This window comes from Telopea speciosissima, chromosome 3 (genome assembly GCF_018873765.1).
Source record: "Telopea speciosissima isolate NSW1024214 ecotype Mountain lineage chromosome 3, Tspe_v1, whole genome shotgun sequence".
Classification (NCBI taxonomy): Eukaryota; Viridiplantae; Streptophyta; class Magnoliopsida; order Proteales; family Proteaceae; genus Telopea; species Telopea speciosissima.
The window spans coordinates 6,581,415-6,593,138 of NC_057918.1; the positions used below are offsets into that span (position 1 = coordinate 6,581,415).

General features: G+C 38.4%; 2 protein-coding genes across 2 annotated transcripts; both read left to right on the forward strand.

The window, feature by feature from the left end:
• Nucleotides 1–1,111: 1,111 nt before the first annotated feature.
• Nucleotides 1,112–5,273, forward strand: LOC122656999 (enoyl-[acyl-carrier-protein] reductase, mitochondrial-like). Its single transcript, XM_043851731.1, has 3 exons — nt 1,112–1,339; nt 1,533–1,716; nt 5,027–5,273. Exons 1-3 carry the CDS (start codon nt 1,198–1,200, stop codon nt 5,247–5,249), a joined length of 549 nt encoding a protein of 182 aa, XP_043707666.1. The 5' UTR covers nt 1,112–1,197; the 3' UTR covers nt 5,250–5,273.
• A 2,386-nt stretch (nt 5,274–7,659) lies between these two features.
• On the forward strand, nt 7,660–9,626 carry LOC122657106 (heme-binding protein 2-like). Its single transcript, XM_043851881.1, has 2 exons — nt 7,660–7,893; nt 8,990–9,626. Exons 1-2 carry the CDS (start codon nt 7,691–7,693, stop codon nt 9,441–9,443), a joined length of 657 nt encoding a protein of 218 aa, XP_043707816.1. The 5' UTR covers nt 7,660–7,690; the 3' UTR covers nt 9,444–9,626.
• Nucleotides 9,627–11,724: the final 2,098 nt, after the last annotated feature.

The following is an 11,724-nucleotide window of genomic DNA, read 5'->3' on the forward strand; positions in this document are numbered from 1 at the left end:
CTATATATGCTCTATAATGTTTTGTAGTTGATTTAACGTTGCAAATTACTGTAAATTGTTTTTATTTCTTAAATCACATTTTGAGTCTATATGTCGTGGTTCAAGCCCAATAGCATCAGATTCTTTATTGGACTTCAAAAATAGGTTGATGCCCAATTGAGCCCAAATTGGTAACTCGTATAGACAACAAAAACCACATATTTAATCAGAATCATTATTAATTGGTTTTGATTTACGATATTTGAATCGTTTAATAAACGGTTTGCTTTGGTTGCTACACTTTACACTTCGAACGGAAATCGATTAATACTCTTTCTCATAGGCTAGACATGGACAAATTTATATTTGATCAATCAATTGGTTACCAATTTGTAATCAGGGTCAAGTTAATTGGACTATAATCTTTGGACCTTTATCCCCTGAGGTTCGCTGATTGGTACTGTTGTGCGGTTCCTCTCATAGGGGGGCTGAAATAACCATTCCACTTCCTAACCAAACACACTGCCTGAGTGGGATTCATCCCCCTTTTATTAGGAATCTAGATCAGCTACCCACATGGGGACGGGTGGGGACAGATCTGACCCCTCCATGGGGTGTGGGTCCCACACCCCCATGGAGGGTTCAGATCTGTCCCCACCCGTCCCCATGTTAGTAGCAAATTTGAACTCATTTATTAGAGGCATTAGGAACCGTACCGGGCAAGGGAATCGTAGGTGATAAAAATACATAATCTTTACCGTCCCACACCCCATGGAGGGGTCAGATCTGTCCCCACCCGTCCCCATGTTAGTAGCAAATCTGAACTCATTTATTAAAGGCACTAGGAACCGTACCGGGCAGGGGAATCGCAGGTGATAAAAATACATAATCTTTACCAAAAAAAATAAAAATTGAACTATAATCAGTCTTTAAACAGGTTAATTGGACTTTAAACGGGTTATAAGGGGCTTTAACTGGTCGGGACCAGCTTTTGACACCCCCTATGCGGGTATGTTGTTGGATAACATTTTGTGTATTTCGTTTCGGTAGGAAATATTTCACCAAAATTGCACTTTTCAGATACAAACAGCATGGAACTAAAAACCAAAAATTTTTCCGTAGAGGGTTGGAAATGTTGAATTGAACCAAAAATCGCATAGCTTGATTTTCAGGACAAGGCAAGCAATTCTCAGGTGAAGCAAGCACGAAAGGTCGAATATGCAGTCCATTCGCAGATGTGTTGCAGCGGGGCACCAAAACCCTAATATCTGGATTGGAGTCAGGAACTTATCGACTTCCAATGCCGCTTCTCTGATGAAAAGTGTTGGATCTCTCCTCGATTCCCTTGCTCTTAAACCAGGTACTGAAAGCCCTAATGCTTGATTTCGGTTCCACCAAATTCCGATAAATTACTCGCATTAACTTGGTTGTTTCTCTCCAATGCCATCAGTATTCGATTCCCTTCCTTTAGAACTAGTTGTCTTATCAATTTGGTGTCAATCTCATGGATTTATGCTTGTTTGCATTTGGGTGACGAAAACGTTTATCCTTAGGAGGGACACTGGTACAGAACTGTGGCGATAGTGAAGTTGGAAAAATTGTGATTCAACTGGCAAAGGAGCGTAAGTTTCAGACTATTAGCATAATTGACGACAAACCTGGAACTCCTGAAATAATTGAAGAGCTTAAGGCACTTGGTGGGGATATAGTTGTTCCAGAAAGCTACACCAAGACTTGGTACTTTCTCCCCCACACCCGCATTGTTGCTTTTCTTTTGAAATCTACTCTTGTTATCACTGAATTTAAAGATGATGGTATTTCTACAGTACACGTGATAGGATGTTCTATAATCTTAGCTCAAATGAACTTATTAGATTACTAGGGTCATTGAACATGGCTGGCAGTTTTGGTTGGGAGATCCTCCAGCCAGAGCCCTGTCAATTCTATGCTGCATAAAATTTTAAAATTCTTAACTCAATGATTTGTACATAGTCCCGATCTTTCCATGCATTGTATAATTAGTATCTGCTGGAGAAGAGTAAATAGTACTGCCCTTTCCTAGTAGTTCGGATTCTCTAAAGGCCGCATCTTGCAGAGGATGTTTTGTATCACATAGGATTCCTTCATTACTACAACATTATCAATACCCTTTCAAAGGATATGTTTTGCACCCTGATTGGCTATATGGAAGCTTTTTTGCAGGATGTAAGTTCATTTCCACTTGAGCTGTCAAATAGCTGTCCTCTAAGCTGCTTCATTTTTCGGTCACCAATTTATAAAAAAGTTAAAAGGAAGAGATAAAGTGTATAGTAAAAAAGAATAAGACTTGATACAAATTGCTCTCTTGGGACCTGATGTCCTACTGATCCAAATGGCTCTGCATCCCCCTCTTCCTGATCTCAATCACACTGCCTCACCTTTTCACGGTTTGTCGCCACCTATCTTCTCAAGGATGCATGGAAATATAATTTATATAGTCTTGCCGCTTGTCTCTCATAAACATTTCCTTCCAAATTATGTGCATTCTGTGTGCTATTTCTTGATTTCTCAACCTTCTATTGTATGAAGACTTCTACTCCCCTCCCTCCTAGCAGGCCCACAAATAAAAGGGGGAAAAAGAAAAGAAATCTATTCTATTACACATTGCTGGCTGTGTCCAATAAAACTTTTCCTTCAATGTGATTGGTGTCTTCACTGGTTACACTGACACGACATTCCAGAAATACCTAATACCTCTCCACTTCATTCACCTTGAGTAATTGTTCTCTGTATGAAATGGAGATCCAACTCTATGGTGAAATCATATGAAGGACTTCAGCTCAAATCAATTCGCAGGATCATTCTATTGATTAATCTATGTCCTACCCCTCCCCTCCCTTATCAAAATGCAGCATCCAAGTGTGAAGGCTTTATTCACCCGGTTACTGATTCTCTTCCTCAGCAGAACTGATAAGAAGGTGAGGGCATGGCTTTGGCCCTGGTGGCCTCCATGGTTACAGGAGCAGCCTCTAAATTCCAAATGCATTGTAGGCTTTGAAGTATCCTCTTAGACTAAAAAGCTCTTCAATGGTACCATTGAGTGTCTATACAGAATATCCATGTTCTTGGAGAAAATCTAATCTGATGTTTCAATGATATGGAGTTCTGTTCTTTATTTTCCATTTCCCCTTTCACAATCAATAACTATATTCCCCCCAACTGCGATTAGTGGTGGTTACAAATGTATATGAATTGGTGTGGCTCCTCTACAGTCGCTGGACAGATCCAGTGAGAGAAAGAAAAGAACAGTGGTGAGCCACATTACTCCTGCTGGCCCCACACCTCCACCTCCCCTCTCTGTTTTCACTCACGGTCCCTGCCCAGTGACCGGAGTTGATCCTGAGGCATATGAGTTATGAGAGGTTATCCCTGTTAATACAGTTATATCAGTGCAGATGGCCAAGGAATTAATCACTCACAAATGAATTCCCAGTCATCAAATGGCCTATCACTATTAGCTCCAATGAGGTTTTTGCATTAGGCATCAAGCTAGACACCAGCTTGCTATATTGCTTCATTTATGCCCTTAAGGCCTGGGCTCCCATTCAATTGGTCGCCGAAGAGCAATAGGGGCATTGATTTATCATGAAAGAAAAGGGAGAAGAGGGGAGGTGGTGGTGGTGGCCCTGCTGCATCCAGAATTCAGAAACACACTTCTTAAAGTTTGAGCATGTCTGCAGTGGTTTAGAACTTAGATGATGATTCACAGATCACTTTATGAGTGCACCCATGAATCCATGATGCATACATTTGATAATTGCTGACCTCAATAAAAGACATATTCAATCGTGAGAATCTTATTGATTGAAGCAGTGCATATGAAGTAGGAAATTCTAGGAGGAACAGTGTGTTCCTGGTGATTTGAGTGGGAAATGAGAGCCGCTGGGGTGCATGGTTTTGAATAGAGAACAAACTGGTAAGACACCTCAACTACGGCTGCACCATGCTCTTAGGTCACGGCTTGTCGAGGTTGAACTTTCTCTTAAGAAGCCTAATAGTCATGTCATGGTTTCAACTCCCTAGTTGTTTACAAGTCTGGGGATCCAGCTTCTGCTTCCTTCAACCAATTATAGACTGTCTATCCTTGGGCAAATGGAGAACATGTCTGGAATGGTGGAACTGTTGACTGATTCTTACCACATATTTGTCCAAACTGCTAGTGTCACACTAGAACCCAAGATAAGCCTTGCATCAGGTTCATTCATGGCTAACAGTGGGTAGCATTTGCATTCCTAGGCATTTATGGATGTCTTAGAAGCATTCTTTGTATTTCAGTGAGGATGAGAAGTTTGTAATAAAGCAAGCCCAGCTATTTCCTACTTCATTCATTAGTACAGTTACCCTAGAAAGTAAACACATTAACATGAGCCCAGTGTCATAAATATAGTGTAGCAGCATGGTTTCGCTCTTTTTTTGTGTTTTGAGTGGTAGTTGATGCATGGCTCTTGGGTTGGACCTTGAATTATATTCTCTTCAAATATATTTTTTTCCAAACATCACTCTGGAAACTCTTCTAAATAGTCCTTTATTCTTTGTAGATGCTAGCTTGATAAACTGAGTGCTGACACCACCGATTGGATGCCATGTTGGTCTTCAATGGACTTATTGACAATCTTGGCTATTAATATGGTGGAAGTGAAGTACCTACAATCTCTTTTGGCTCTTGGATGTGGGTTTAGAACTATATACTAGTTCCTAACTGACTTGTTGGACTTGCGATTCAGTAATGGTTATCTTTGGTACTGTCCTGATGTTGATTTTTAGAGTTGTTATTCACTTTGTGTGCAGGCTCTTTAACTCTGAATTGGAATCTTGAAATTACCAGGTCAACAATATAGATGCCAATCTTATTATTAAGTAGCATATGCCCATAACGGGCAAGCATACATATTGAATATTTGTTTTCTTTTTGTTTCACTTTAGTATGTATACGCAGCCATAGTATGTATACGCAGCCATGTAACTGTTTGTTTGGTCTATTCAAACATTTTGGTTTCCCTGTAAACAGGTATATGAAGCGCCTGGCGAGTGAGATAAGCCCTACTGCCGGTTTGAACTTCAGTGACGGGTACCAGGCAACCGCTGTCTGCAAGGCAGTGGCTGATGGTGGCACGTTCTTAACATATGGGAAGAAGTTACCAAAGCATGTTGTTTATGATGGGGCAGTGCGTAAACCAGTTGAATGGAGTGCATTCATCAAGGAAAAGAAACTGAAGGTGTTAAACCTTTAAGGATAAGACATCGGAACTCTTGATACGTCTCTCTTTCTCTCCATTTCTTAATGAAAATTCGGAGGGATTAAGTTTTCTTTACTCCTTATTATGTGTTGAATTGATGCTTTTGATTTTTGTGAAATTCATAAGATCTGGAACTTACTTTTGATGCGCATATTATGGGAATATACAAGTTTGCATGTGTAGGTTGCGTATGTGGGTTGATTTAATTTGGTTAGAATAGCAGATAATAATTTGGAGGACTTGTGTATACAATGATGTATTAGGCTTCATTCTTACCCAAAAAAAAAAAAAAGATGTATTAGGCTTCACAAGCTTAAATACTTTATGAAAATATGATGTACACACCGGGGGCAGTACATCCCCTTTTACACTCTCTTTGTCCTGGTCATGTGGGCCCTTTGTTTTTGAATCGATGAGACCCTCCCTCCCATTTGCCTATTGACTTGCCGGGGAAATGCCAATTCCAATAAATGCAGGCAGCGTGTAGATCCACACCTCCATAAAATGGTTTCTATACATATATTCATTAAGGGGTGCTGTTCTCTGTGCCATAGCGTAGGCTGCGCCCAGGCACATGGGGGTGGGCGCAATGACCACCCTGTCCCTCTGCACAGGCTGCCCATGTGCCTGGGTGTAGCCTGCGTTGCGGCACAAAGAACATTCTTCCCATTCATTAAAGTTTGCACTGGAAAAAAATATCTATATTATTGGGTGAAACACACTTCAGCTGTTGGATAGGAATACTCTATTCCCCTGAAGTGTTGATCTTGTTTCATACACAACCGTATATGAAATCCAGTCTCATTTTATTGAGGTAACTAGGAAAACATTATATATATTACCGAGAAAACTTGTTACCCCCAGATTGAGCTCGTCTGCGGCCTGGGTTTGAGTTACCATTATGTTGCACTCAACTTCCAGGTCACCACGTGGATTCCATGTCGATCCAATGGCTGGTAGAACCGATACTTGACCATTGCAGATTGGTTGATAAAGTATGGATATCCATTTTTTATTAGTGTCGGTTTTGTCAGTGACCTATATCGTGAATTGCATCTATTTTCACCACAAAAGAATAAAAATAAGAGCCTTAGGTTCTGTTGAAACTCTTTATGCGTAGGAAAATGTGAACCTTGATTACATTAAATTGGACAAAGAATATTTATGCTACGTTTGGTATGCATTCTAGGTTGATTCTGCATTCTCGGATGATAAAAATAATTGTTTTTATTGTCAGAATGCGAAATCAATCTAAATGCATATCAAACACTAGCTTAATGTGAAAGTATGGCGGCATGTGGCACGTGCATGTTTAGAAAAAAAAGTATGAAATCCATACACCAATTCTTTTTTTTTTTTTTTTTTTTTTTGGGTTGTACCTAATTAAATTACATTTAAATCTAATAAAACATCTTTAAAAATTATCATTACTAAGATGCATTAAACGCAACATATCCCTATTTCTAGCCCGATATTGGACTCACATTTTAAGACTTGGTTTCTCTCTACATGGTGAAGAGAAAATCTCTTCATCCACCCCATCTGACCCTGTAATTGGACTCTATTAGATTATTTTAGACCATGAAGCCATTAATAATAGGGGATAAGATTATTTTGGACCTTGAAGCCATGAATAATAGGGGAGGTAAACGGGAAAAAAAATCTTATTGAACTCAAAATGGTGAGCTAAAAAGTTGTAATTTAACTGTTTTGCCCTTCTAAAGAAAAGACAAATTTTTTTTTTCAATGAGACTTGTCATTTCATATTAAAGATTATATTAAATAATTTTTTATTTTTTGAAAATTCTTTTTATCCCCTTACATTAAATAACGCATAGGAATAACATAGGGGACAATTAAAAGAAGGTTATAAATTTTTAATTCACCACTTTGGTGACAAGTTAGCACCCAAAAAATATTGTCATCGTTTGTAGTTTAATTTGTATCTATGACCCAAATTATCCTTATTTTAGGCTCCAATAACATCTAATACTTAGGTCTATTTTTTTACGTTCTATACCTTCTAATCAAGTCTACCTAGTCTAAAATCTATCTAAAAGAGTGAAAAAGAAGAAGCTTCGACCTAGTACCTAGGTTGGAAACATATCTATTTTTGATTCACATAATTCAATAATGGACTGGGCTTTCCCTGGTTCCATTCATTCCGGGTTTTTAGTCCATTGAGCCATAAATACGGTCCAGAATTAGTTGGGTTTTCCGAATGTATACCAAAGTGGTTCTTAGTCCATTGGGCTACAAAAACGATCCAGAATTAGTTGGGTCTTCCGATTGGATACCAAAGTGGTTCTTTGGTGATAATACGACATTAAGATGGAGAAAACTGTAACTTGACTACTTGGATCACTCTTCCGTCTATTTATACGCGACGAAGAAGAAGAAGATACTCACTTTCATTGGATTTTCTTTGTAAGACGATGGAGAAGCAGTCGTCGTTGTCGCTTGTCTTCGTTACTTTCTTCTGCTTTCTCGTCTCCTGCAATGGGATCGAGTCTCCTCAGTTCACGGTTGTTCATTCCGAATCAGATTTCGAGATCAGATTTTACAGAGAATCTTCGTGGATGTCAGCTCCCACTAGAGAAATTTCGTTCGAACAGGCGACCAAGGATGGCTTCCACAGGTGATTCAACATACTAGTTACTAGTTGCGTCTTCTTTTTGTTCTGTAGAGTGGGACATAATAGGCAATTCAAGGTGCTATCTACTTGTCGAGGGATTTTTCGATTGATTCTTAAGGGTTTTTTCTGCATATTTTGATTTTGAACTTGAAAGAATTTTGTGGATTTACTTAAGATTTATCGTATACGGTGGTATAGGAGTTTAATATGTTACAATTTTTTTTTTATATGAATTAAATTTTGAAACCAGATTGTTGAAGAACTGATTCCAGTTGTTTTTTAATTTAGAATTTTATAAGCAGGGTGGCTGCACTAAGTGGGATTGGTTTTTATAAGGTCGTTCCGTTGTTGGAAGATGGGTTTTACTTGGTATCCACCTTATTGTAATACTGCTTCTGACACATTTTTTTCAAAGGTTGCCTTGAAATCAAGTTATTGTTCCTTTCACGTAGACAGATTTGAAACGTTCCCGGCCTTATAGAACCTATTTTTGTTTATCCATGTGCTTCAAACACTGATTTTGTGTTATTTAGAGCTGCTAGAAAATTTGAACCACAATTTTCACAGTTACAAAAATCTAAGTCCTGTTACCTCATGCTCAGAGGATTTGAAATTTAAAGTTGAATTCCTGACAGTCCATGATGGGCTGTGTTTCATAGCAAGATTCTGTTGTAAGACTATTGTTAATGCCTTGGCTGAAGTTGGTCTGTGTAATTATTCTGGTCTAGAAGAAGTTCTGATTGTTTATTTTAGTTGTTTACTAGTTTTCAAATTAAGTTTTAACATTTCAATATGGTTTGCAAATAGCTTGTTTTAGCCATAACTTCTTTGTACCATTTAAGAGAAAGGTGAAAAGAAACTTTGTGATTGTTTGACACAAATGTTATGATCGTGCCTTTCATTCCATGGAATTGAATTAGGCTGGTATCAAAGCATTAGAATTGTGAATTCAGCATCCTTACATAAGGATCATTTCATCTTACATGAATATTATAGACTGAAGCTTTATTTGGACATTTGTTGACTTCATGGTTTCATTCATCCAGATGATCTGATGCTACTCGTTTTTGCTAAAAAGTTTCTTATTCCGTCTTGGCAGATTATTTCAATACATCCAAGGTGCCAATTTGAACTCCTCTCGACTTAGAATGACAACTCCATTGTTGACAAGCATTGTCCCTGGAGCAGGGCCCCTAGGCTCATCAGCCTACTTTGTTCAGTTCTACTTGCCAGTGAAGTTTCAAGCAGTGCCACCTTTACCACTCCCTGAATTGAACCTGCAATCTGATGGATGGAGTACTCGCTGCATCGCAGTCAGGAAGTTCTCAGGGTTTGCTAGGGATAGCAATGTTGTTGAGGAAGCAGAGAAACTTGCTCTAAGCCTGAGCAGGTCTCCATGGGCAGACTCGACCTCTGCTGATGGTACATATGCTTACTCAATTGCGCAATACAACTCTCCTTTTCGGGTTATTGGGCGGGTAAATGAAGTCTGGGTGAAGGTTCAAGAATCTGAGCTCAATGGCTGCGGATCAAGTGCTGTAGCTACGCACTAAATAGTCTCTGGAATTGATGGGTCATACCAGAGATTGCCTGGCCGTATATTGCTGTATAATACAGTGTGCCTCTGTTTGTATAATGTATATTATGGATATCTATATAGGACTATTGATGGATACTCTTGTATGCTACCTTTTCCAGTTGTGCATAAGAAGATAATGGATACTACTGTGGACTTCCTTCATGTGATGAATTCATTTAGGAATCCCTTCAACATATGACAACAATTGATGGGTTGAAATATTCACCTGATCAGTGGCTTCACGCTAACTGGCCAGAAAAGCATCCTAAAGGGTGTTTCATGGCCACTTCAGTTTAATTTCAATTAAACTATGACATTTCATTAGGGCCCTAAGTTGGAAAGCGTTTCAATGATTTAAGTCGCTTCTGGTTGAAGTCATCAGATTGAATGTTTTGGCTGTTATAGAAATTGAAATTTGGTTCCTTGCTTTCCATTTTGTCTGACTTAGTAGTTTCAGTAAGGGCTTCAAGAGTGAGTTGTTTCAAGCTGTTTCTGCTGCTAATACTTTTTGCACCTTTGATTACAGAAATAAAAGTTTAATTTGAAGTTTAGTTATGTCTATGTGGAAAAAAGAATTGGAAGCAGGATCATTTAATTCTGTTTGTTGATGGGTTTATCCAACTGTTATGAAGCCTTGATTGCACTGACTACATCTATTCTGAATAGTGTCCTTAAATTGAAATTATTAGGCTATGCTTTAAAGACTCAGAAAAGTCAGGTGGGTAATGGGTTCCAGAAACTGTACTCTTTTGTTGGCCCACTTTTGCCATTATGAGACATAATTAAATGTACAAACGAAAACCTATATGCGATAGGGAAAAAAGGAACAATTGCACATATCATAATAAGGATGTATGTGGTTAGGCAAGGTGTATGTCGTGATGAGAATGGTTTTACTAGCAATGGAGAAAGGGTTACAAGCTCTTTTTCTCACACTTCCTGTTTCTTGTTTTGCAATGAGGCTCTGAGAAACTCAGGCTGGAAAGGCCCAATTGTAGCATGAATCTCTCGGTGTTGAGTAACCAAACATATATTGTCATCTATTTGTTGACCCAACTACTTTGTTTGTGTAAAGTGAGCATAGGTTTTACCTAAAAGTGGCTTGATACCCAATTAAACTATTTCAAGTGAAGTACTAATAGGAGATTGGACTTAGCATACTATTTACCTGGTGGTGACATAAGAAGAAGTTTTTTTAAAGTGAGATGGTTTTACCTTTTTTTTTTCAGTGAAGTACAATAGAGATTGACTTAGCATACATTTCCTGGTGAATAAAATTTTTTTTTTAAAAAAAAAAAAAACTTCTAAGGGAAGCACAGAATCTAGATTGGAAACCATAGAAGTGTGGCAAATGTCCCAGTGTCAGATGATGTGGCAAATTCCAACTACTGAATGGAGAGTGTCTCCAGATTAGTAAGGTGCAGAAATTTAATGCTTCAAATCAACCATATGACTCCAATTGAATAGGCCCTTTTTGCTGTGGATTCTCAGTGTCAATCTATATAGCTCCTATCTTGAACTTCTCAACCATTTTTTGGACTTTCTCACCTATTTGTAAGCTTGGATTGGAATATCAGATTAGGCTTGTATTTTATGAATGATAACAAGGGGGACATTTTGCTACAAGCCCTGGGGAGTCCTTCAATAGCACCACCTGAGCCTGAAAATTGGAGCTTCAAACATGAAAAAGATAAACAGAGTTGAGAAATGCAGGAGCCAACAGAACTTCCATTGCATCCCTAGGGTTCGATTATAAGAAATACCAGTCTATTAATATGATTTATCTGCAGGATCAGCAGTTCTGCAAACTCAGCTTTCTGATTCTCAAATCTCAACAAGGAAAGAACATTTTGATTTAAAAGGAAAGGGGAGGCCAAGCTATATGCTTTATCAGGTTAGCTGTTTTAGAGAACTCATACGTTTTATCTGTAAGGACTGAAACTGACATTCACTCGGAACAGTTGACAAAGAGAGCAACCAGAGATTATTTGTCCAATCTCTGGTGATCTGAATTAGTAATAGTTGTCCTTAAGCATACTTCAGTGATGAACTAAAGTTGAGCAATTATGTTTGAAGGACCAGTAAATCAGGCTAATAAGAGGCACTATCTTAAAGACATCAATGATTTCACGGAACTAAAGCAGATGATATCCATAAAAGAAACCAAAGCTTGAAGGAGCGAGTCTGTCTTTCAATTATCAAATAATCATATAGATACAATAGGAAACCCTATTTTTCATATAGATACAACAACA